General features: G+C 30.7%; 2 protein-coding genes across 2 annotated transcripts; both read left to right on the top strand.

Annotated features, from left to right (window-relative positions):
- On the top strand, positions 1680-7202 carry LOC109347989 (metal tolerance protein 10-like). The gene is made up of 6 exons (XM_019588155.1): positions 1680-1967; positions 4700-4812; positions 4920-5165; positions 5742-5822; positions 5921-6151; positions 6821-7202. The coding sequence occupies exons 1-6, from the start codon at positions 1811-1813 to the stop codon at positions 7163-7165; spliced, it is 1173 nt and encodes a 390-aa protein (XP_019443700.1). The 5' UTR covers positions 1680-1810; the 3' UTR covers positions 7166-7202.
- LOC109347991 lies at positions 17842-19642 on the top strand. Its single transcript, XM_019588157.1, has 2 exons — positions 17842-18247; positions 18884-19642. The coding sequence occupies exons 1-2, from the start codon at positions 17961-17963 to the stop codon at positions 19368-19370; spliced, it is 774 nt and encodes a 257-aa protein (XP_019443702.1). The 5' UTR covers positions 17842-17960; the 3' UTR covers positions 19371-19642.

The following is a 26199-nucleotide window of genomic DNA, read 5'->3' as shown; positions in this document are numbered from 1 at the left end:
TAATTAACTTCAGACTTACAGCACTGATATACATAATAATATTACATTTTCCTCTTTGAAAGGAATTAATAATCTTTTAGATAAGTTAGTTGAAATTGGAAGACACATTGTTTATCTATTAATTTATCTTCTTTTAAAGTTAGCAATACAACTATAGAAAAATATTTCAACTATGAAAATTGTGAAAAATATATTATATAATCAAATGAGATACACACAGATGAATGACTGTATAATAACTTATATTTAACGAAAAATATTCAACAATATTGACAATGAATAACGATTTCAAAATGTTAAATTACATAAAGATCAATTATAAAATATTTATTAAAATTTTGTAATTTTGATATTAATATTTTCATTTTTTTATAATTGATTATATTTATTAGTTAAATATATTGCACACACATACTACTAAATGTTATATATGCCAAATTTATTTAATGCAAAACCTAATATGACTTGTTTTCCCCCTAATACTTGTCATAAATATCCATCTTAACGAAACATTAATGTCATTTTGAAGATTTCCTTGTTAACAAAACCTTCATTCTTCTAATAAAAGTAAACTATAGTTGAAGAATGCCACAAATAATATTTATGTAACATTATTGAAATGAAATTGATGATTACAAAACGATAACTTGATCATTAATGGGTTCAATGAATGATTAGAGAAATATGTATTTATAAATTACTCTCTATCAAGATTTTTACACCAATAATATAATCAAACTCACCACCCCAAAAACTTAGTCAATTTGCTCAACATTCATTCACCTACGTGTACATGCCTCACACACAATTTCTCTTGTAATTTCTTATAAGTATTGTCGGAGAACAAATGCGTACCACAATGCATTAAATGTGGGATAGTTATTTTTTATAAGAATTTTTGCTTTTAATGATTCCCAAACATATACTTGGCAATGTTTCTTTTCAGTAGTTGAGAACAATGCGCATGCAAAAAAGGAAAAAAAAAAGTTTACAATATAACACTTTTATCTTTTAGATAAGTGAGGATCCATTTATTCTTCATCATAGCCATTAATTTTAGGGAAATTCAATAATTTAGATCTACCTACTAATTCAAACAATTAAATTTCCGTAGAATTTGTAGCTAAAATGATGAATAAATTTAAATATAAAAATATTATAAAGATATACTATAAATATACTTTTATTCTTAAATATAAAAATAAATTCAATAACTTATATTCTTCTATATCTCCTATATGATTGTTTTCCTCCGTACCATGCTAAAAAATCTCATATATATTATATATTTATGAGATAATAACTCTACATGGATAGCCAAACCAAAAAAACTAATTCTACAAAACCCAAATTTTTTCATAATCAATAAAGTATTGGTCTAATCGTGTAAATGTACACTAAATCTCTTGAAAAACTTAAAAAATAAGTAATTCAAATCTAAAAAACGACATTGGTTAGAAAAGATAAGCTCAAACTAATGATATACTTGATAATACCATTGTGATAAAAGAATAATGTATCTCATTGTCTCATTGTATCAGGAGATAACTTATCTCTTCTAGCCAATAAAAATGTGACATGTGTACTATTTTGTTTATTTTTAAAATTATTTTTATAGAAAATGATCACATGTGATAATGATATATTCCCTTAAGTGACACCTCACCAATGCAATTCACATTTTCCCCTTTTCCTTCTGTTTGGATTCCCTATAACTAGGAACTAGGAAAAGGTTGTTACTACTTTGAAATAAATCCAACCAAAAACCAAAACCCATCATTATTACTATTTTCATAAAAAAAACCAGAACATGGACTCTGGCACCCGAGGAGGAGGCGGCGCCACCGTGGAAAACGGCGGAGGAAGGGAAGAGTGGAAACTAGACGTGAAAGAGTTTCAACTGCCACGTCAAACTCAGCATGATCATAATCATCATCGTTCTTCCCCTTTTCGTCTTCGAAAGCACAGTGAGACTGTCATTCTTCACTCTTTTTTTTTTTTTTTTGTTTTAATTTTGTTCTCTTCTGAGTCTAAAGTTTCTGTTTTTGTGTAATGGGTCTCTTGTCTCTTTCTTTTTTAGCGTTAATGTGCAAAACCTTCGGTATATGCCATTATTTCACTGACAATGTTCTGTGCATATCCGAAACACAATTCTCTTATTTTAAAAGAAAATCGCAAACCCGTTCTTACTTACCGATTCATGGTTCTTCTGTGAATCGGTAGAGAATGGTTCATGGTTTAAATAAAGCATGAATTTAAACTGATAAATAAAGCATGAATTTAAACCCGTTCTTACTTACCGATTCATGGTTCTTCTATGATAGTATGGTTCATGGGGTAAATAAAGCATGAATTTAAACTGTTGTTATAATATTCAATTCCATGAATTTCACATCATTCTTATTTCTTGATCCATTTTATGCAATTTTCTGTGGAATTATTTAACAATCATTCTTATTTTTTTGATCCATTTTACACAAATTTCTGTGGTATTGCTTTAAAGTTTAAAGCAACCTAACTATAATTGTAACCACAATTTAAATACTTGCATGCCTTTTCAGTTTTCACTCTAAAATGGGTTCAAAATATTATTGTTCTTTAATGAAAGTATATAAGTATATACAAGATCATACTAATTATTATTTTAAGAAATAAGGATGATTAAAAAGAGTGATCTTATTTGAATGTGATAAATGTCCATCAACTTTTAATCAACCATTTATGTTTTTTGGACCCACTCGAATCTGTGTCACTTCCCATATTTAATAAACTACATAACAACATTTTTAGTTTGGTTTAACGTGTTGAATTGCCTAAACCAATCAAGTAGCCTATTCTTTAATCTCTGAAGTTTAAGCTTTTGTATGATGGGTCTGTTTTGCTATATCTTTTTACAAGAACTTGTCAGGTAATTTTCATCATTCTTTTCAAATTATATTTATTTTGTTACTAAAATATTTTTATGATAATTAATTGATTAAGAAGGAAATATAAACAAGTATAATTAACTCATCTCAATTTTGGAAAAAGTATAGAACTGGTTAGTACATTTAAGAGTAAATATGTTTTTCGACCTTACTATTCTTGTTCTTCAAAAAATTGAAAACCTCAAAATGGTTCCCAAAAATTTCAAATAGGTCAAAATTTGTTTTTTGTCATGTTTTACAATACCTGTTGAGAACAAATTTGATCATAAAAAGACAAATTTGACTCATATTTAAAAAAATTTGGCACCATTTGAGGTTTTTCAATTTCTAAGGGACTAAACTTGTAAGGTCAAAAAACATATGGAATGAAATAAGTATTTACTCTAAATTTAACTAATTTTCTTACTTCTGATAAAACTACACAAAATGATTTTATAAAATAACATAGGAGTTATAGGAGTTAGTAAGTTTAAATTATCAACCTTGTATAATGGGTCTGTTTGGGCGGTGATCCATTAAACTATGCATTATTAGAAGTCAGTGCAGTAGTTAAATTAGTCTATTTTGTTTTTTATATTTCTGTGATGTTGTGAACTTTGTAATTTTGTGTGATGGAAGTGGTTTTCAATTTTTATCATGGTTGTTGCTGTCATGCTAGTGCTTATTTTTATAAACTTTTTGACAATTAGTAATTTGATTTTTTTACTTATCAAAAGTAGGTGATGATTGATACATATTGCCAAGGATCATGCTTTTTTCTATTTTTAATGTAGTTTCTATTCTTGAATATCCTCCACCACTCATCATATTCATATAATAAATGCCTCTTTTTTGATACCTTGTTCTTGATAAGGTACAAAAGTGGAGCATAATTGCTTTTAGTATCAGTCTTTTAGACCTTTTAATTTCTTTTGTTACAAGTTAAGAAAGATCATTAGCTTTTAGTGCTTAACAAAAGTTGATGGTGTTTAGTTATTTGTCAAATTATGTATACATTTGAACTATTCTCATCCTATTGGTTATTTGAAAATTTTACATTGCTGGTTATTAGCTAGAAGTATTCAGGAAAGATAAGAACAATTACAAAAATTCAGCATTGAAATCTATCTTGAGCATGTTCTTGTTTAATGGCATACATGTAATAAGGACACAGAAGATTTTCTTTGGATGGGCTAAAGAAAAACCATATTTTTTATTTATAAAGGGTTAAAGAATCTATATTTTCCCAAAAATAATGAAAATATGTGTTTTTAAGAAATGTTGGATTAGTCATAAGTCATAACTACTAAATTCTTCATTGTGATTGATTTTCAATTATCATTCAAGTAATATAAATGAATTGCATATGATGTATCAACTGTGTACACGTATGCATCTTTATATTATCAGTGTATAGATATTACACTCTAGCATATAGAGTAAAAGATGTATGCACCGAGAATATAAGAGTTTTTTATATTGTCATTGCGTCATCTACCGTTTATTTTCAATCATAATTGACTTTTAGATAAAAGTAATACAAATGAATAGTGAATGATACATTAACTTAAATATAAATCTTTACACGGCATAGATATTACACTACCATATAACACATGTGCCAAGATATTTTTTTATGCTTTTCACCTCATCAAACTTTATGCATATTTTCTGAAGTGGTTTGGTTTGTTCTTAGGAAGTTTGTAATCATGTTTTGGCATGTGACATTACCTTATATTACTATTTACTCACTATTTGGTGCATATTTATATATGCCCAAAATTTTATTTTAGAGAAGCAACGAAAAGTAGCAGAATATTACAAGAAACAAGAGAGGCTCCTTGAAGGTTTTACTGAGATGGAGACTATGGCTGAAACTGGTTTATTCCCAGGAAGTCTCACTGAGGTTCATTGTTCTATCATCTTGATTTTACTTATATTTTCTCAAAGACCATTATTCACAAAAAAGACATTATAGTACTAAATAAATGTGCATTATGTTATGTTTCTCAGGATGAAATGAAGCAACTAGCAAAAAGTGAAAGAATGGCAGTATATGTGTCAAATGCATGTAACTTGGTGCTGTTTGGAGCAAAAGTTTATGCCTCAATTGAAAGCAGATCATTAGCAGTTATTGCATCAACCCTTGATTCTCTCTTGGATCTCTTGTCTGGGTTCATATTGTGGTTTACTGCAAATGCAATGAAAACACCAAACCTATATCACTATCCAATTGGAAAGAAACGCATGCAACCAGTGGTAAGATTTAATTTAAACTCTATGGTGACGAATTCCTAAATACATTTAGTAATATGCTAGTATTTATCAATGATGGGTCGACTACATGAATCGAACGATATTATAATGCTTCATCGTGAATGAGGTTCATTAACAAAGCATTGATGCTCTATCAATTACATGGTAATTCACTGCTAAATTTGATTCTTAAACTCTTACAAGCTTACAATCTTAGGTTAATTCATAGGTCTACTATTTTAAGAGCATATATTTATACATTGATATGGCTTCAAAATATAATTTTTTTGGTGTGTTCTTGGATAGTTAGGTTGAATTTGTAATATAATTTTATGTAGCTACAGAATAGTGTGTGTCAATCATATAATAGATGGGGTCAAAATATTGAATTATGCTCATACTTTATTACTTTACTTTGTTTTGCACATGAATTTATAACATTTAATATTATTTTTTGTATGTCCTTAAACTTAGAGTGAAAATGGTAGTATTTTCCTAGTTGGTTACTTCAGATATTTTCAAAATAACCATTACATGGATACTTAATTTGGATACATACTAACCCAACTTCATATGCAGGGTATCATAGTTTTCGCATCAGTGATGGCAACCTTGGGGCTGCAGATTTTGATTGAGTCCGGCAGAGAAATTATTTCCAAAGTATTTGATATAAACTTTCTATTGCTCTTACTTGTTAAAAGATCCCAAAGATTTTTTGATACTTATTTTTAATCTCTAACATATCACGTTTCTTGTAGTCCAAGCCTGAAGTGGATCCAGTAAAAGTGAACTGGATGATTGGGATTATGGTGTTTGTGACAATAGTGAAGTTCGTTCTTATGGTTTATTGTAGAAGATTTAAGAATGAAATTGTCAGAGCTTATGCACAAGATCACTTTTTTGATGTCATTACTAATTCAGTTGGATTAGCTGCTGCTGTTCTAGCTGTTAAGTTTGCTTGGTGGATTGATCCAACAGGAGCTATTATTGTAAGTTCATTATTACTTATTTTCTTCCCATTTCACTTGATTTTCGGATTAGGCTCAGATGTTCCAACAAAAGTATTATAAAAAATAAAGGAAAATCAGCATGCAATCACACTTATATCCATTGTTTTAAAATGAGGTTATGGTCGCGGTTGCGATGCGAATTGCAGTCGCTGCAGTGTGAATTATTTTGTGAGTAAAAAATATTTTTGAAAACAATGTGGTTTGATGCGGCCAGATACGATGTCGTTGTAGCTTGATGCGGCCCAAATGCGATCCAATATGATTGCGTTGCAGTCTAATGCAGCCACATCATTGTGATTCGTTGTCACACTGCAATAGCAATGTGATGCGGTTGCGATAGGCGGCAGCCACCACAATATTGCGGCCGCATCAAGTGATGTAGTCTGCAATTTGAATAACTACTCGTGTCCATTTATTTACAGTAAGAAGACAATTTTACTCTTTAAATCTAAAAGGAAAAACAACACTCTGTACATCCTCACTCAGATTTTACCTATATGAATAAATCTTTGTATTTATCTCTTTCCTCCTTCTCTTCAGTGTTACATGACAAGACAAAGCACATGCTAGAACCTATTCTGTTCTTTTAACTTTCGTGCTTTGATTGATCTACTAATGACTCTATCTTAAATGTGTAATGTAATGCAGATTGCATTGTATACAATTAATACATGGGCAAAGACAGTGATAGAAAATGTTTGGTCTCTCATTGGAAGAACAGCACCACCTGATTTTCTGGCTAAGTTAACTTACCTTATATGGAATCATCATGAACAGATTAAGCACATAGATACAGTTAGAGCATACACTTTTGGTGCATATTACTTTGTGGAAGTTGATATTGTCTTACCAGAGGACATGCGTCTCAATGAAGCACACAATATTGGTGAGACCCTTCAAGAGAAGCTAGAACAACTACCAGAAGTTGAAAGGGCCTTTGTGCATATAGATTTTGAATTCACTCACAGGCCTGAACATAAGACTATGGTATGATAATGCTGCATGAAAAAGCTGAAGGAGAATAATGGTGGCACTGTGGTGTTTCTATTTATTTCTGGTGATTCTATTGTTTATTTTGTTTCATTTAAACCAAGTATCAGACATTTTTTCGCTTTATGATGTTTGCACCAAAAATCTTACCATTTCCGAAGTAATTAGAGTTACATCTATTTTTCCATTTCAATTAAAGAGTTTTTATGTGTTTCCATACCCTCTGGAGACCCTGAAAATGGATAAATTTCTTAGGAACACATCCATGGTTAGTGATCATAAAGATAATGGTTATAATGATGGTGTGTTTGGAATGCCTTGACTAACATTATATAATTGAAAAAATTAGAGGATAAATTGTTTGGGAAAAAAGAGTAAGGGGGTGAAAGTTGATGGATGAAAAACATATTTGAAGTTTTTATATTTGTCATCATAGATTAATATGAGTAGATCTCAGCAAAATATTAATCTAGTAGACACAGCTTTCATATACATCCCAATTGAAAGAAGACATGTATAAGCACAACATAGTGCAGACAGGTGGGGGCTTGTTGCCCATGGATTTTGTTCAGTTTTCACATTTTTTTGTGGGCCTTTTTTTCGAATATGTATTTTCACCTTATGTTAATTGTATGGTTGTTCTCTAAAAACTATAGATAATGATCAAAGTTCTCTCGTATATATGTATAAACTTTATATTAAAAGTCCAAAGATCTATGAATTTTTAGAAATCATTTAATACTATAACATGTATTGTTGTGAAAAAATTCTACCATGTCAATGTCAATCAATATGAGAAGATTAAACTGAGATGCAAATTTCAATGTTTTATTGTTAATGTTGTTAGTCATTTACGTTTGAAAAATTCTCTATTATCTCAGAATTAAGTACACCATTAACAATACGAGAAAAGTGATTGCATATTATTTGCTTTATCGAGTTATCATCTTATCTTAACTATTTTGGTGTGGCTACTATAAAAAGATTATATTGAATTTTTTTATAGAAAACATGATTATTTATATTAAAAAGAACAAATGACTACACTTTAGATGAATGTACATTTTCTTTTAACGTTTTTAATGGCTAATATTAATATTTAAAATTAATATATATATTTCTTTATTTTTTACTCAATTAATCTTTATTATAAATTATAGTTAAATATTGTTATCCGTGAAGTGAAATGTGTATAAGTCATATTAATGGTTATCAAAATATTGTTGTTCCACATTACAATGCTCACTACAATGCCCCGTTGAACTTTTACATCAAAATCGTTTCCTTTTCCCACACTACAATGCCCACTCAAAAATAAACAAGGAGTTAGTGACATAAATCCTCTACTTGTATTGAGCTGCATTAGATCTTAATGTATATTTTACAAAACCAATGTTCAATATCTAAGAGTAACGCTCATTAGAATAGATAATTACTCATTATGAAGGTGATTAATAATTCCTTACCCATAAGTTTGAAGATACAAATTGTTAACAAGAAACAAAGAATTCATCTTATAATGTAAAGTATTGATTGATCCCAATTAGCATACAATACCAAAGATCACTTGAACACTTACGAACAAAATTTAATAAAGCAACCATACACTTTGACATGATTAATTTCTTACTCATATTGATTTGCTTGACATCCAAGAATGCTCATCAACAACACTAGTGATTAGATAGCCTGACTAACACCTTTCATAAATAATAAAACTGTAATTTAATAATCAATCTTAAATTTATGAATTTACCACAAAAACAAATTTTATTTTCTTTTGCTCTTCAATTTATATTACCCATATCAATGGGCTGCAACAGAAATAAGAAAGGCCCAAAATCCGTATCTCCTATCCACATGGGTTCTACCAACAAATCTAATAACCGTTGATTCGTTCAGCCGCTATAACAAATTAGGGTTTCTCTGTGTAGTATTTAAATCCTCTTTTTCTCTTCTGAATCCACTCATCTTTTGTTTTTATATCACCTCATCTATCCATTTGTTCTTTTCATGATTCCCTTCTAAATCCTTTCTATTTCTCTTGTTTTGATTTGTTAGTGTTTGAATTTTAAGGCCGTGACGATGAATTTATATACCATCAAACTATGAAAGCTTATATAACAGAGCTTGTTGATGCCATCTATAATCTGAGCCTGTATTTATTTAATATTTGTTTATGATGATTTATTGGATTATTTCTGTGTTGGATTTGAAGAAAAGGCAACAAATTAGAGTCTCTGATTCACCTAATCGATGGTGCATTCAGTGCTGTACGTTGCCGATAATAATTTGGATCTGAGATTCTGGCATTGCTCTTGATTTTACTCAGGCTTATGCATTCAGATGTTCCTATATTTTTTATTATTCTTTTCTTCAATCTTTTATTTTTTTATATTTAGGGTTAAAATTGAAACGTTTTTATCGTTGTTTTAATCTGATTATTATTTCATTTTGTTCCTTTGAAAATAGGTTAGGGTGTTTGGATTTAATTCATTTGCACGCTGATATCGTTAAAATTGGTTTGGTACGTTATGTAAGAAATTCAACTATAACTAGGCTCTAGTTGTCAATAAAGTTAAGATGTTTTTCATGAATCCTTTGATAAAGAACATCTAAATAATTTTATTGAAATATATGTTGAAACACGGAAATTTTTGATGAGTGGTTGTAGTGTATTTTCTCCAATTTTGAAAATCGTATAGTATTTATTTGTATCCACATGATAAGCTTAATTTCAGCATAACATCAAAAGCAAAATCTTTCTTTGGATAGATGTGATAAAAGCTCAACAATATTTCTCGATAAAAGTGTCATATTTAATATAATTCTAACGTGATTACAAATATATTCAATCCTATAATCAATATTTTTTTACCAATCAGAGATGCAACTCGGATCTTTAAGCCCTGACCGAAATTGTATTGGACTTAGACACTTAGGAAGATAAATATATATTAATGGTTATCAGAATTAACTATTTTGACCACTTAGCATTAATGTGTTTCTTGGATTAGAAGATGCTCTAAAATCATCTGAGACATATAATAGATGATTATGGATAATAATTGATATCCTCAAAGTATTTACAAGAAGGACTTAGGTACTTAGACTAAGTTATTTCTAAGAACTTTTAATTAAGTAACAACTCTGTCTTCATGAAGTATGTTAATTTTAAGCCACAAGGGCTATGAGAGACAATGTTCCGTGACGATAACCTTACTCGTTATCTGGTATATTCTCTATTTAGAGAAATCATTGATCTCTGATCAAACTAATTTTGTTGGGTTTGGACTCCCATCCTATGTAAAGAAAGACTGAATTTGGTAAAACTCGTATGTCCCATTTAATCTCATCTAAGTGAGAGAGAAGTTGAAAGAATTCAACCTGCAAGAAATCATAGCTGAGTGGTTGGTTCGGTGAGAAGTCATCCGAGCGGTAGAAAACGAGCCAAAATAGTGGTTGTTTTTTCTGGTTTTGCTGCAATTGTGTTCTCATTTTCAAGCTTGTTGCTCTATTATATGTTGGATTGTTGAGCTGTTTTGTGCTGTATTTTGGAGACATTCTTGTATTCCTATTTTGAACATAGTGGAGCTTGATTGACTGGATTATGCCCGTGATTTTTACTTCTCACATAGAGAATGTTTTCCACGTTAAAATTCTGGTGTCCTGTGTGTGTTCTTAGTTACTGCATTATTTGTTATTGCTCCTCATAGATTCTCGTAAGTTGAAGAAATTATTATCTGCTGCAATAAACTTTGTTAGAGATTTTCTTGTTTGAATAACACTAACTATCACTTTAGAAAGGAAAAATGAAAGATTCAACATCAAAAAGTTTGTGGTTTCATTTGGCAATATGTAGAAGACAATGTCTACAATTACATTGTTAATGAGGAAAATGCAAAATCTTTATGGAAGAAAATTGAATCATTGTATACTTCAAAATTTGGGAATAATAAATTATACTTGTTGAATTCCTTGATGAATTTGAGGTACAAGGAGAGAGCTTCTATTTCAGATCACTTAGAATGATTTTCAATGGGTCCTTGATCAATTATCGGGAATGAGTATTAAGTTTGATGATGAAGTGTTGAGACTATGACTATTGAATACTCTTCCTGATTCTTGGGCAACATTTTGAGTTTCAATTACAAATTCAGCCCCTGATGATATTGCCTATTTGGAGAGTACAAAGGGAAGTATTGAGGATATGAGAAAGAAGGCGATACTTCATCTCATTCTGAGGTGTTTGTTACTGAAAATTGGTGGAGAAGTCATAGAAAGGAACCAAATGATAGAGAAAATGGAAGAAGTAAGTCCAAGTTCAGATACAAGAATGTGGAATGTCATTATTGTAAGTCACATACAGAAGAGTTGTTTTCAGTGGAAAAGATAGAACAAAGACAAGAAGGGCAAGCAAAACGAGAAGAATCATAGTAATGATGATCGTGTTACTACTGCCATTTGTGACGATCTTATTATTATTTGTGACTGTGATTCGGTTAATCTTTTATCAAATGAGAGTATGTGTATAATTGATAGTGTTGATACACTGCATGTTACACCAAGGAAGAAGTTCTTCACATCTTACACTTATGGTGATTTTGACGTGTTGAAGATGGGTAGTGATGGTGTGTCAAAGGTAGTTGGTATTGGTGATAGTTTTTTGCATACCAACATGTGAGTGTAGTTGTTGCTGAGATTAGTTAAGCATGTTTCAGATGTTCGTTTCAATTTGATCTCTGTGCTGATGCTTGATGATGTTGGTTATGATAATCACTTTGGTTCTGGAAAATGGAAACTCACCATAGGTAACTTGGTTGTGGCCTGATGGGAGAAAATTTCTAAACTGTATTAGACAAAAGCTTTGGTTGCTAAAGAAAGTGTCAATGTCATGAATATGGAAGCTTCTTTGTGGCACCGCAGACTCAGTCATATCAGTGAAAAAGAGTTGAATTGTTTAGCAAAAAAAGATGTACTTTTAGGATTGAAAAATGTAGAGTTGGAAAAATGTTCTCATTGCATGGCTGGTAAGGAGACTAGAATATCCTTTAAGAAGCAGCCCCCTCAAGGAAGTCAGAGTTGTTTGAATTGGTACATTCTGATGTTTGTGGTCCATTGAAGGTAAAGTCATTTGGTGGTGCACTTTACTTTGTTACTTTTATTGATGATTGTTCAAGGAAGCTTTAAGTCTATGCTTTGAAGACAAAGGACCAAGTGCTTGAAAAGTTCAAACAATTCCATGTTTTGGTTGAGACATCTGGCAAGAAGCTGAAATGCATTCGTACTGACAACGATGGTGAGTATTATGGACCTTTTGATATTTACTGCAAGCAGCAAAATATCATACATGAAAAGACTCTTCCTCAGACTCCTCAGCTTAATGGTTTAGCGTAGAGGATGAACAAAACTTTGGTTGAAAGAGTTAGGTGCATGCTTTCTGAAGCAAAATTACCTAAACATTTCTGGGTGAGTCTTTGTATACGACAGTGCATGTTATTAATCTTAGTCCTGCAGTTGCTCTGAACGCTGAGGTGCCAGACAAGATTTGGTTTGGCAAGAATGTCAGGTATGATCATTTGTGAGTCTTTTTTGCAAGACATTTGTGCATGTTCCAAATGATGAAAGGTCCAAGTTGGATGCGAAGACAAGACAATTCATCTTTATCGGTTATGGTGAAGATGAATTTGGCTACAAGTTGTATGATCTTGTTGAGAAAAAAGTTGTTATAAGTCGTGATGTGAAGTTCATGGAAGATCAAACCATTGAAGACATTGATAAGATGAAGAAGACTACAATCGAGGAAGATAGTAGATTGTCTGATATTGGTCCATTTTGGACGCCTATACATGATTTGGATACAGTTGAGAATAACATTCAAAATGGTGTTATGTTGGTGATCAACAACTTGGAGATGAGTTAGATTTTCTAATTGATATTGGTGAAGATGAACATGAGATATCACAAGATGAGAATCTTGGTGATGCTCTTGAACTACCTCAAGTTCAACTTCAGATGTCTAATAGGCAGAGGAAACCATCTATCACCACCCTTCTCATGACTATGTTATTGTGACAGATTGAGGAGAACCTGAATATTATCATAAGGCTATAGAGAATGAAGAAAAGAAGAAGTGGTTGGATGCAATGCAAGAGGAAATGAAGTTCTTACATGATAATCACACTTTTGATTTGGTGAAATTGCCAAAAGGGAAGAAGGTTTTCGAAAAAAGATGGATTTACAGGGAGAAGTAAGAAAGTAATTGTACATCTCCAAGGTATAAAGCAAGGTTGGTGGTTAAAGGTTTCAGACAGAGAAAATGTATTGATTTCAGTGAGATTTTTCTCGTGTGGTGAAGATGTCATCCATTAGAATAATACTAAGTTTGGATGTTACTCTTGATTTGGAGGTAGAACAAATGGATGTAAAAACTGATTTCCTTCATGGTGATTTGAAGGAAAAGATTTATATGAAACAACCTGATGGTTTTCTTGTTAAAGAGAAAGAAGACTATGTGTAGGCTGAGAAAAAGTCTATATGGTTTTGAAGCAGGCTCCACGACAATGGTACAAGAAGTTTGAGTCTGTTATGTGTGAGCAAGGCTACAAGAAGACTACTTCTGATCATTGTGTCTTCTTTAGAAAGCTTATTGATGGTGATTTCATCATCCTATTATTGTATGTTGATGGCATGCTTATTGTTGAGAAAAATATTACCATGATTGACAGGTTAGAGAAGCAATTAGGCATGTCATTTGCCATGAAAGACCTGGGAGCTGCTAAGTAGATTCTTGGTATAAGAATCATACGATATAGGCAAGAGAAGAAACTTTGGTTATCATAGGAACACTATATTAAGAGAGTGTTACAGAAGTTTTAGATGGAAAATGCTAAGGCAATAAGCACTCCTCTTGCTACTCATTTTAAGTTGAGTACTAAACAATATCCTTCAAATGAAGCTAAAAAATCAGATATGTCACAGATTCCTTATGCATCTATTGTGGGAAGTTTGATGTATGCAATGATGTATACAAGACCAGATATTACACATGTTGTTGGTATAATTTGTAGATTTCTCTAAAATTCAGGTAGAGAGCATTGAAATGTTGTAAAAAATGGTTTTTAAGGTATCATTGTGGTACTACTAGTTTGAGGCTTTATTTCGGAGGTGATAATCCTACTCTTGTGGGCTATACTGATGCTAATATGGCTGGAGACATTGATTTGAGTAAGTCCACTTCAAGTTACTTGATTAAGTTTGCAGGGGGAGCTGTAGCATGACAATCTAGGTTGCAAAAGTGTGTTGCATTGTCTACTACTGAGGCAGAGTTTGTTGCCATTACAGAAGCATGCAAGGAGTTGCTTTGAGTGAAGAAATTCTTGCAGAAGCTTGTTTTGTCCAAGACAAATATTTGTTATTTTGCGATAGGCAAAGTGCAATTCATCTTGGGAAGAGTTCAACTTTTCATTCTAGGTCCAAGCACATTGATGTGAGGTATCATTGCATATGTGATGCTTTGGATGCTAGGTTGTTGGAATTGGCTAAGGTTCATACAGATGATAATGATGTTTATATGATGACTAAGGCCTTAACAAGGTGAAACTTTGAAACTTATTGTGAGATCGTCAGTTTGACGATTCTCTCGACATAGTTGTGAGGGTGAGATTTGTTGGGTTTGGGCTCCCTTCCTATGTAGAGAAAGACCCAATTGAGCAAAGTCCACTTGTCCCACTTAATCTAATTGATAAGGGTCAAATGAGACAAGGGTGTGAAGTTAGAGTAGGCAAAAAGAGACAATAGAAAAGTGACAGAGAAGTTGAAAGAACTCAACCCGCAGGAACTCATAGCAGTTGTAGGAGATTTGCGACTGCGTCTTCGTTCACCGTTAGATCGGACTGAAATTTGGACAGTGGGTTCATAGCTTCTGGTACTTCATTCCAAACTGTTAGATTGGTGAGAAGTCATCTGATGTGGTAGAAAACAAGCTAAACAATATCTATTTTTTCTGGAACTTTGTGTTCTCATTTTCAATCTTTTTGTTCTATTGTATGTTGTATTGTTGAGCATATTTTTGCTGTATTTTAGAGACACTCTTGTATTCCTATTTTGATCATAGTGGAACTTGATTGACTGACTTGCGCCCATGGTTTTTACTTCTCACATTGAGAATGTTTTCCACGTTAAAATTCTGGTGTCCCTTGTGTGTTCTTAGTTATTGCATTATTTGTTATTACTCCTCATAAATTTTTGGAAGTTGAAGAAATTATTATCCGCCGCATATAATCTGTTAGAGATTTCTTTATCATTGTGTTGAATTTTTCATCAAATTTTTATAATGTAATCACATTATTTTGTTTGTTGCAATAAATTGATAAACTCGAATTCACTTACCAAAATCAATATCTTCTTGATTTAATAGACACATAAAAGTCATGTTACACTTGTAATCATAAATTATATTTCTTAGTTCATACAATCTCCCTTGGCCGTCATTAAATTTGCCCTTACACCTATAGGTGGAAAAAAGATTATAACTAAATGGTATCCAAAAAATGAATATGCCCTCTTACTCTTAGTATTGGATCTTGGCTATGTCCGAACCTTAGAAGAATATCCACTTTAGAATTCATTTTTGGGAGGACCATCCTTGTATTATTTTCTCTCTTCGAGGCTGCAGTGCATTTCATTTTCATTTCTATGAACCTTATCCAAACAAGCATTTGCAAATTATGCACCAATCATTGTATCCATAACACCATGAAACCGGAGTCAGTCCACCCATGATGTCAATTATATCACATATAAAAAAAGAGACTGCACAATATTCTTATTTAGTGAAGTTTTGAGAAGGATAGATGTACACAGTTTTACTTCACAAACAAATAATTTATTTTCATGATTTGAATTTGTGAACTCATGGTTACTAAGTAACAACCTTTCTATTTTGCCAAACTTACATTCCTAAAATTTTTCATAATTTTGTCTTTACCTCAAGATATTAGCATCAATCTTTTTCCTGTAGCCTAAGTTGGAGTTTTAGACTAGGAAAAGGCAAAAAGTCATCAAATGTATGTTTATTTATACTATATTTGAGTCTTAATTTAGTTGCATTAAATATTTGATAGAGAATTTTGCCCCTTTCATTACTCCCAACTAGAGTCCGGACTAATTGAAACTCTTAGTCTCTTACTCTTTGAATAATATTTGCTTTTTTTTCTCTCTTTAAGAATAAGTAGTTATTGTTAGTGTTTGCATTTGACCCTTCTCATAATCACGTTTTTCTTGAAATATTGAGCTCAATATTTACTTTTCAAGCAAAAAAGATAGAGGAAACTAGCTAGAGGCAGAATATTATGTTGTTAGGATAAACATTCACTCATGTGAACACTACTTGAAGAGAAATTTGTGCTTCAAACACTACAAGCATCATTTGTTGGTGAGTTGTTGATCTTTATGACATTGAACATAGAAGATTATTCAAGTTTCTAAGCACAAAGTTATCATCAAAATTAATGGGAAGAAGAAGAAATTTTCCACCTTCTATTAAATAGGTGGAAAAACTAATTCTTAATTCTTCAAATAAGAATAAGAACCTACTACCTAAGTTTCAAGCTTTAAGAATGAAATTAACATTTTAGGCCAAGCTTTAATCAGAGTTTGGATTCTAAAGCAAATTATTTATGAAGAAACAAGAGTTGACTTAATATATAGTAGATTCTTTCCTTTACCCATTTCTTATCACTTGTTAAATGTCAGATTCATCTTAAATAAGATTATGTAAATAATAATATAAAAAGTGATGACTAACTTAAATAAACTGCATAACCATAGTTTTTATACGCACAAGGTGATGATGTAATCATCGAAAACATATCTTATATCCTAGAAAGTACTTTGGACGTGAATATAAAAACTTGAGATGAAATCTCACAGAAGTTGATGGAAAGATTTTGGACAAAGAAATGATACCTTTCTTCTCTTGTTATATAGCCCACACTTAAGAAATTTAATAGTAGATACTATTCTATGTTTATCATGTGTAGATTTAATTAACCTTAAAAACAAGTAAATCTATTAGCCACCATGAAAATTGAAAACTAATATTTTTTCAAAACTTTTACATTGTGATTTATCCCTGCATCGTCATAATAGTTACATTTTTTTTTTCACTTACCATAATAGTTACATTTTTTTTGAACGTGGTAGAATAACTACGTCATAATATGAGAGCAAAAATGTATGCAGTAACAATATATGAGTTTTATGCATTGTTATTATCATTATTATATTATTCATCATTTATATTTAATTATTATTAACTTTTTAAAAAATAATACACATAAATGATCTGTATAACTCTATCAAAATTATTTATAGTACACCTATATTAAATTATCAATGAAGTTTGGCTAATAAAATATATCAAAATCTTAACTAATCTAAAAATATATTAAAACGTGTATAATAATCTTTGTAATTTTAATGTGCAAACCTATTCCATAGTTTGAATAATTATCTTTTTTATTTTATATTCCATTTAGATTCCACAAAATTCCTTTCCCCTAGCCAAGAAGAAAAAATATATGATAAGAATGCAAGGGGCAACTTGCAAAATTGAAAATATTTGTGTCCATAGATCCTATTCCATGGCCATGTTCAAAGCCACTCAAACATGAATAACAAAAGTTAACAACAACCTCAATTTTCCTCACAACACAAAACATAACACATATCTTTCTCTCTCTGGAATGAAAAGGTAATATCTTTAGAAAGAAACCATTTGAGAGCATTAAAGATTATGGCTTTTCTTCTACCAAAGATTCAACCTTCTCTCTTATCTCAATCCAAATCCAACAAAGACAAACAACAATACCTTCACCAAAATCTCTCACTTTCAAAACCCATTTCTCAGTTTCCTATATCTTTCACTTCTTCCATTGCACAAGTTAACACACCACTAAGTACTCAAGATATGCAAAAGCAGCCAAAGGATGAGTTCTATGTTAATCTTGGTCTTGCTGTTAGAACACTTCGTGAGGACATGCCTTTGATCTTCATTAAGGACCTCAATTATGACATTTATAGGTAATTCTATCACTTTATCTAGTCATGTCTGCAAATTCACTTCTATGAATTGTTTTATATGTTTTTAGTTTTTCTTTTTGAAGTCTTAAGGATTTCTTAAGAGATTAGTTTTGATACCCATCATTTAAAATGTATGAATTACCTTAAGTGTAACACCATCAACTCAATTGTGATTATGTCGTGTTTAATGCAATTGTGGAGAAAATGCAGCCGATAGGGTCGAATTGTGGAAAAATCACAATTGTAGGAAAATGCACGAGATAGAACCGCAATTGCTCAACCCATAGTTCAACTTTCCTGTGGTTGTCATGGACTAAAAGATGCCCTTTCCTATTGGGTCAATGGTAACCCATTGCCTGCTCCAGCAGGCTTCCATAAAGGGGGCATATGGGAGTTGGTTGAGAAGTAAGTCTCACATCGCCTACCTCATTGTCTCGGCAATAATTTAATTACATGTTGGATTATTCCTCTCATAGCCAATTGGTTTTGAGATGGAACCTTAAATTGCGCTTTAAAACTGTGGTTGATGTATGAGAGGTTGACCCTGTAAATTTTTGGTTGTGCTACAATTGAGTCTTGGTTTATAAAACAGATTACCGTTAAATATTTTTTTAATTAGAATTTGATTATTTGCAGGGATGATATAACATTTAAGGATCCTTTGAACACATTTACTGGGATTGAAAAGTACAAATTGATCTTCTGGGCATTGAGATTTCATGGGAAAATCTTGTTCCGTGAGGTTGCTCTTGATGTGTATAGGGTGTGGCAGCCTTCAGAGAATGTTATATTGATAAGGTGGAACCTTAGGGGCATACCGCGTGTTCCTTGGGAGGCTAAAGGAGAATTTCAGGGCACCTCAAGGTATAAATTGGACAGAAATGGCAAAATTTATGAACACAAAGTTGATAACTTGGCATTCAATTTTCCACAGAATATCAAACAAGTTTCTGTTTTGGATTTGGTTACCGCATGCCCCGCAAGTCCAAACCCGACATTTTTGTGGGGTCCCATCGATGCTTACTCTTCTTCTTCATGGATAGCTTTTTACAAGGCAGTTCGGGAGACATTGGATCAAGAAGGGAGTACGCTACTGCAAGAAGGTCTAGCTACATGTTCATAGCGATCACTTATTGAACTGTTTCATACGTCGACACTCATGTGTACAATAGTGTAATAGTTTAGGTAATATGAATTTGCTCCATGGCATACATTGGTTTTACTTCAAAGACAGAGTGTATATAGATAGGCACAGATGCAGAAGAGTCCAACTTGCTCACTCTTATGTTGAGGAAATGAAGATTTCTATGTTTGGTGAGCTTATACATATAACCATATATGATATATCTGTGTCCAAGTTGCAATAATCTTCTAAAGTAAGTTTTTATTTAATAATTTAGATTTTGTTCACTCTGATAGAATTGAATCTTGCCAAAAAAAAAATTGTGATGAAATTACTGTACCAGATACAAACTTGTTTAAATTTAAAGGGATCATTCTATATTGTTTTCAAGACTTGTTCTGTAGTCTGAACATAGTAATTTCTATTCTTTATATTGGTTTTCTATAGCCAATTTGAATTCAAATGTTTGAAACTCAGCTTATATGACTTGGTGATGATTTCCTCGAGTAATAATTTATTCTTTAAGGCCTGTTTGCGAGTTGGACTTTGGAGGGGAAAGAAGGGAAAGAGGAGGCTTTAGAGCCATCTCGCAAGTGTATTTCATGGCTCTAAAGCCTTCCATTTCCCTTATTTCCCCTCCAAAACTCAACTTGTAAACGGACCCTTAGAGAAGTTGACCGAGAAATGATAATACACCATACTTGTCTTGTAGAAATCTATACCCATTTCCCATTTCTTTTGGATTATTGTTGGTCAGATACATGTAGTCCTGGTTTCATTTTCACATGATATGTGCCCTTGCTCTAGTTAATAATATGAACTTGTTGAATAAGAACTCTTCATATTTGCTGTTATGATTTGACAGCCAATGAATTAGACATAAGTTATACAGAAACTATATAATCTATAATGTATCCACTTTTCTGCAATATGTGTTATAGTTTGTTCCTGTATCACTTGAGATATTCTAAGAACATAGATTGATCGGTTGATTTACATCCAAAAAGGTTTAAACTTTTTACTTTGCAACACATAGCTGAGTGAGCATGTGAGTTTCTGATAGAACATAGAAAAAGCAGAAACTCATCTTTACCAAGAAGTAAAATGTAATTGTGGCAGCACTTTATAATGGAAAATGGAGTGCAAGTGATCTTTGAATTATGATTTATACTCACTTTTATGACTTAAGAACATTGCTTTTTTTTAAAGTCTTTTCATGATAACTTTTCAAACTTCCTTATATGCATTGCATGAACTTCACTACATTTCTTTTTGGGTTTCATGGAAGCTTCATTGAACATTCCTCTGAAAATGGTTCATGGAATTCCCTTGAGATAATTTTCATATGAATATTTGGAAATTGCCCATCTTTCTTTTGTTTTCTCTTATTTCACTATTAACTATTTGCCCATGGGATAAATGCTGTGAGCAACAGAAAGAGCAGCTATATTGCTTCCCAAATAAATGCTGGGCACACAACTAATGCAGAAAATAATTGGCATGAAGATGTTGATAAGTGGCATAACTTGTTTTTGTCATTAAAAAATTGCTGGTTGGTGTCAAAGGGTTTGTTTGTGGGTTAAGTTTTGAAGAAAAAAGAAGTGAAATAGAAGGTTTCAGAGCCATGAATTACATTGGTGAGATAAATATGAAGTCTTTCATTTCCTTCCCAAAAATTAAGACTTTGAGGTCTGTTTGCAGTTGAGTTTTAATCGTGAAGGGAAATAGAATACTTGAGAGTTATGAAATACATTGGTGAGATGACTTCAAAGCATATATTCAGGAGGAGTACCTCTCCATTAATGGAGAGATAAGTACTATAAAAAACAAAGAAAATAATAATATATAAGATATTTTTATCCTTTTATATATAATAAAATAATACTCTTGTCACTAAAAACACATGCAAAATCAAGTATTTGTCTCTCCATTAATAGAGAAGATCTTTATTCAACATTCAGAATTTTTTATTCCAATTATTCAATATATTATTTCAATTCTAAGTGTTTAATATACTTATATAAGGGGGAAAAACAGTAAATATAGAACCTAGATTTCCTATTTGATAAACTATGCTGAATATGTAGATGTTTATCCAAATAGCAAATTTGATGGCTAGATTTATTTAAATCTAGTTGTAATGATTATTTTATGATTATTGTTTTTGTATAGATATGAAAAACTTGGGATGAGCATGGGTGGTTAAGCTTTGTCGCTTAAGACCCTAAATGTTGGTCGAATTATTTTTCTGAACTCGAATCTAAGCCTAGATCCAAAGTTAATTCAATCTTAAATACCATATGAATCCTAATCATATTTGGACTTGACCACAATGGGCTAACATGATGGACGAGTATGATCGAATTCTACTCACTCCTATGAAAAATGAGTATATCTTTTATCCCAAAAAGTGCTAAAAGTGTGTTACTCCATATGACACTTAATATGATTAATTAAGAAAAATATATTTAAATTAAAAATTTAATAATTAATTATTTTTTCTACTAATCACAAGGGATAACATGAAATGATACAAATTGGGACAAAAGTTGTGATAAAAAATACCCATTTAGGAGTGGTTGGATTTCTTTCCACCTTTTTATTTTATTTTCAATGGATTATTCTTCATCTATTTTAAAAAGTTTATGCTCATTTTGCGGACCACTCATTTTTAGTTTGAAACTTTCAATGGCTTATCTTGATCTAATTTAAAACTATATCTTATTATTTCTCGCCACTTTTATCTACAACATATTGATTAGTGCCTTGTAAATATTGCATATCTGTTGTGTCCTCAAATTATTTTTTTCCTACATTTTTTAACAATCTTTGGGAAAGAAGAAATATAATTTATTTTCTTTCATTAGTGTAAAGTTAAGAATTTTAAGGATATTAGGAAATATAATAGACAATGCATAGCCTTATCACAATATGAATGCGGAAAAAAAGGACCTCACGTTCAATTGAACATAAAATAATAATACAACTTAAACCATTAATTCATAATATTTCTGATTTATCAGTTCATATCGTTCTAGATAATTTAAAACATATATCAAAATTTATTCCATCTACAACCTAGAGACATGATGCGTAAGATATGACAAAAATTAAATAATAAATATTATCAAGATAAAAATATTAATGGTAAAATTACAAAATTTAAATATATTTAATCGCATAAATTGTATATTTGATAATTAATCTTTATATGACTTTACATTTTGAAATTGTTGAATAATTAATTCATTAAGAATGTTGTTGAATACTTTTCACTAAATATAAGTCACTAGACAATCAGTCATCAATGTATCTCTCATTTGATTATAAAATCTATTTTTTAAAACTTCACAGTTGAAAAAACTATTTCTATAAGTGTATTGTTAACTTCAAAATAAGCTAAACTAATGTGTAAACAATCTATTTTTAAAAAACTTATCTAAAAGATTATTGACTCATTTTAAAGAATTAAATTCAACATTGTTATGCAAATCAATGATGTAAGTCTTAAGTTGATTATTAAACATCACCAAATCAAATGAACAAAAAACATGTGGATAAAATTTTGCAAATTTAATCAGCTTTGTGATATCAAAACCAGAGAAAAAAATCAGCTAGACTCAAACAAGACATACAAAGAAGCAGTTGAGTATTACTTTGGAAAATTATCATAAAGTTTCTTAAATTGCATATTCATACTATTATAAAATAATTCAGCACGATAAGGAATATTTCTTTTTCACGAGGCATGTCATATTGTTTACAAAAGTAATAAAGTTGGAACCAGTGTTATAATACTCGGCTCGAACCGGCCAGTCTGATCGGTTCAACTGTGAACCGGCAATCTAGTCGGTCCGAGCCTTTCATCTAACCGGTTTTGTATCAAAATTAGGTTAACTCACTTAGTTTAAGCCTGAAAGTGATGACTCAGATGGTCGGACCCGGTCGAACCGACCTAGTCAATTAAAATAAAAAAACAACCATATCGATATCATTTTTAGCTGAAAAAGTAGCATCTTTAATTTATATGTAATTATGTTTGTCACTTGTTATCTTACATTATAACTAAATCTTTGTTTTTTAAATAAATTTTAAATTTATTGTACGTTTTTTGTTGTATTTAAAACATAGTTTATATGTTATTTGATGATGTTGTCAACTTGTTTAATTAGGTATACTACTGTTTTAAATTTTGAATATACAATTATTAAATATTATTATATAATATCATTAATTTTTAGAATTTTAATGTAAACGATCCAACTATTGACTTACTGATTAGACCAATGACTCATTGACCCAGTATCTTGACTAAATCATTTACTCATCAGAGTTTAATAACACTGGTTAAAACTTATAAAATTTATAAGTAATATGAATACTTTAAAAAAATTGAGGGTGTACACCCTCACTAACACATAGCACCGCCCCTACAAATAAGGTGTTACAAAGTTGCTCACATAACTCTAACTAGAATAGTTTCTAATATAAAAGTGAAATATCAACAAATCATACCCTAATTGAGTAAATTTAGCCTAAATATAATCCATTAAAATAGAAAAGTACTAGCTAAAAAATCATAAAAATAAGATAAAGTCCAATTGATGAAATTACAATCTAACAACATCTAAGTACAATCGATGCTCCAACATAACTCTCCTAAGAACTTCATCTAAGGTCCATTGTTTTAGTGAAGATAATGTCATTCTTGCTGATCCAACTGTGACACAATTTGAAAACCATCAGGGACAAATGCGTCAAACCTGTCCATGATGTTGCTACTTGCCAACCTTTCAAACCGTATACCAAATCCTGATCTACACCGTTATGGGCAAAAAAACATCAATTACTTTAAATAACTTATATTATCTAACATCAATAATAATTATGGACCTTGAAACATTCATTAGGATCATATATTAATTTCTCCAAAACAACATAACAAGCTTTATAATTTATATTGGAAAATATTATTTAGGAATATAAGAGACGTAGGAGAAACAAAGACATAATATCTACCAAATTAACTCCTCTTAAATAATGGAAACTCGGAAACAATATGATTTTGTGATTACTTTTAATTTTTGAATTTTAAAATAAATAAAAATCTAAATCCTTAAACATTTGTTTGTGCAACATGTTAGTATCTCAATTCAATACATAATATGATGTGAATGTCCGCATATTAACCAAAGTAAGATAAAAAATAACTAGTCTGGGGAAGAGTGCATTGGTAAAAGGGTGTGTATTGACAACATACACATGCTACTAATTGATAATAAAAAACCTATTTATTTAAAATTAACAAACTTACACTATATACTTCTTTTGATGTTCTTATCTTTTTATATTATTCAAAGGATGATTATTCAATTTTAGCAATATGTTTTTGTTTTTCAACATGCCTAGAGGGAGCTCTGCAAACTTTCAACTATATCGTGTTTTTAATTATTATATTGTCTTTTTTTTACTTAATTTCTGTATCTTTATTAATTACTTTTTAATATATGCAAAACCTTAAAAAATAAAAATACTAAAGTAATATGCTACTTTAACTTTTGATGAACATGATATTTAATTATTTATGTTGTCATGCAAACCCTTTAACCAATGAACTTTGCCCATAAACTTGTTGCCAGGTTAATATGTCGACACTATATCTCTGCTCCACCCAAATCTAATTCTTGCCCATAAGGTTGAATATTTACTTTGATCCATAGACAATTTTAATCGACACTTGAGATCTTTTAGAATATTTTGAAATTTCTAATTTTTCAGTTAAACAAAATTGAGAGATCAGAATGAATTTTACTCTTGATATAAATCTGAGCAACAATTTAGGTCCATCAAAATTTTCTGATGAATATAAATTGCCCTCCAAGATTAAGAGCAGAGGTACATATTAATGTGGGGATATACTTTTAGTAATATAAAGAGGATATACTTTTAGTAATATATAAAAAAAGAGTACATATTAGTTTCTGATTGGGAATTTTATTCATGTTTGGGGATTGAATGCCTCAGAGACCAATTTCTAGTATTTATAATTCTCAGGGACTAAATTGTAATGTCAAAAAAATTATAAATTATAAGTGACACTAAACTTGTTTGAATAATTCAATTAAAAAACTGACGGCCCATTTCATAATACTTTTTTCAGGTTGGGGAAGTTGTGAATCAATCATTTTTGCAGAAGAGAGGAAGAGTGGTACTCCAATTTAAGAGAGAGCAAATCCACCATTTTCATCTCATTTATGTTCTTCAACTTGAGTTCCATCCCTGCATTAGAGGATAAAAATGCAAGAATAAACAGAATATTTACAAATAATTACTCCAAAGTTTCGAAGTAGAGTACTAAATAAATTAACGCCCTTATGTCACTATTAAATATCAACAATATTGCTAATAAATATCAACAATATTGCTAATAAATATCAACATCATTAAAGAACTAAAAAATAAAGAGTTATACAAGAGTAATACATTATCTACGATATTTATTTGTATTACTTATATTTAAAAATTAATAATGTTTTAATATAAATGTTGAATAATTTAATAACAATATAAAAAATTCTTACATTATCAAGTGTGTACATTTTTTTTATGAAAAATAAACTTTAAACTTGAATAATTTAAATGTCATGTCACAATTAAACATGTCACTTCTCAAAACTAATAATTTGTTAAAAAACAAAAAAATCAAACCACAAAAAGAGTGAACTTAATGGACTCCACTAAAGAAATTGCAAGAGAAAGACATCAATTTAGTGTGATTATAAAAATGGAAAAAAGCATGGCTATGATAACTTTTTATGTAGCTACCCAA

This window comes from Lupinus angustifolius, chromosome LG05 (genome assembly GCF_001865875.1).
Source record: "Lupinus angustifolius cultivar Tanjil chromosome LG05, LupAngTanjil_v1.0, whole genome shotgun sequence".
NCBI classification, from domain to species: domain Eukaryota; kingdom Viridiplantae; phylum Streptophyta; class Magnoliopsida; order Fabales; family Fabaceae; genus Lupinus; species Lupinus angustifolius.
This window is presented reverse-complemented; position numbering and strand designations above follow the sequence as displayed.

Bases quoted from the DNA above. Each gene is read 5' to 3' on its own strand.
- LOC109347989 (XM_019588155.1), top strand. From the start codon at position 1,811: ATGGACTCTGGCACCCGAGGAGGAGGCGGCGCCACCGTGGAAAACGGC. The intron at 4,813-4,919 runs GTTCATTGTTCT...TATGTTTCTCAG, and splicing joins TCCCAGGAAGTCTCACTGAG to GATGAAATGAAGCAACTAGC. The intron at 5,823-5,920 runs GTATTTGATATA...CGTTTCTTGTAG, and splicing joins GCAGAGAAATTATTTCCAAA to TCCAAGCCTGAAGTGGATCC.
- LOC109347991 (XM_019588157.1), top strand. From the start codon at position 17,961: ATGGCTTTTCTTCTACCAAAGATTCAACCTTCTCTCTTATCTCAATCC. The intron at 18,248-18,883 runs GTAATTCTATCA...GATTATTTGCAG, and splicing joins CTCAATTATGACATTTATAG to GGATGATATAACATTTAAGG.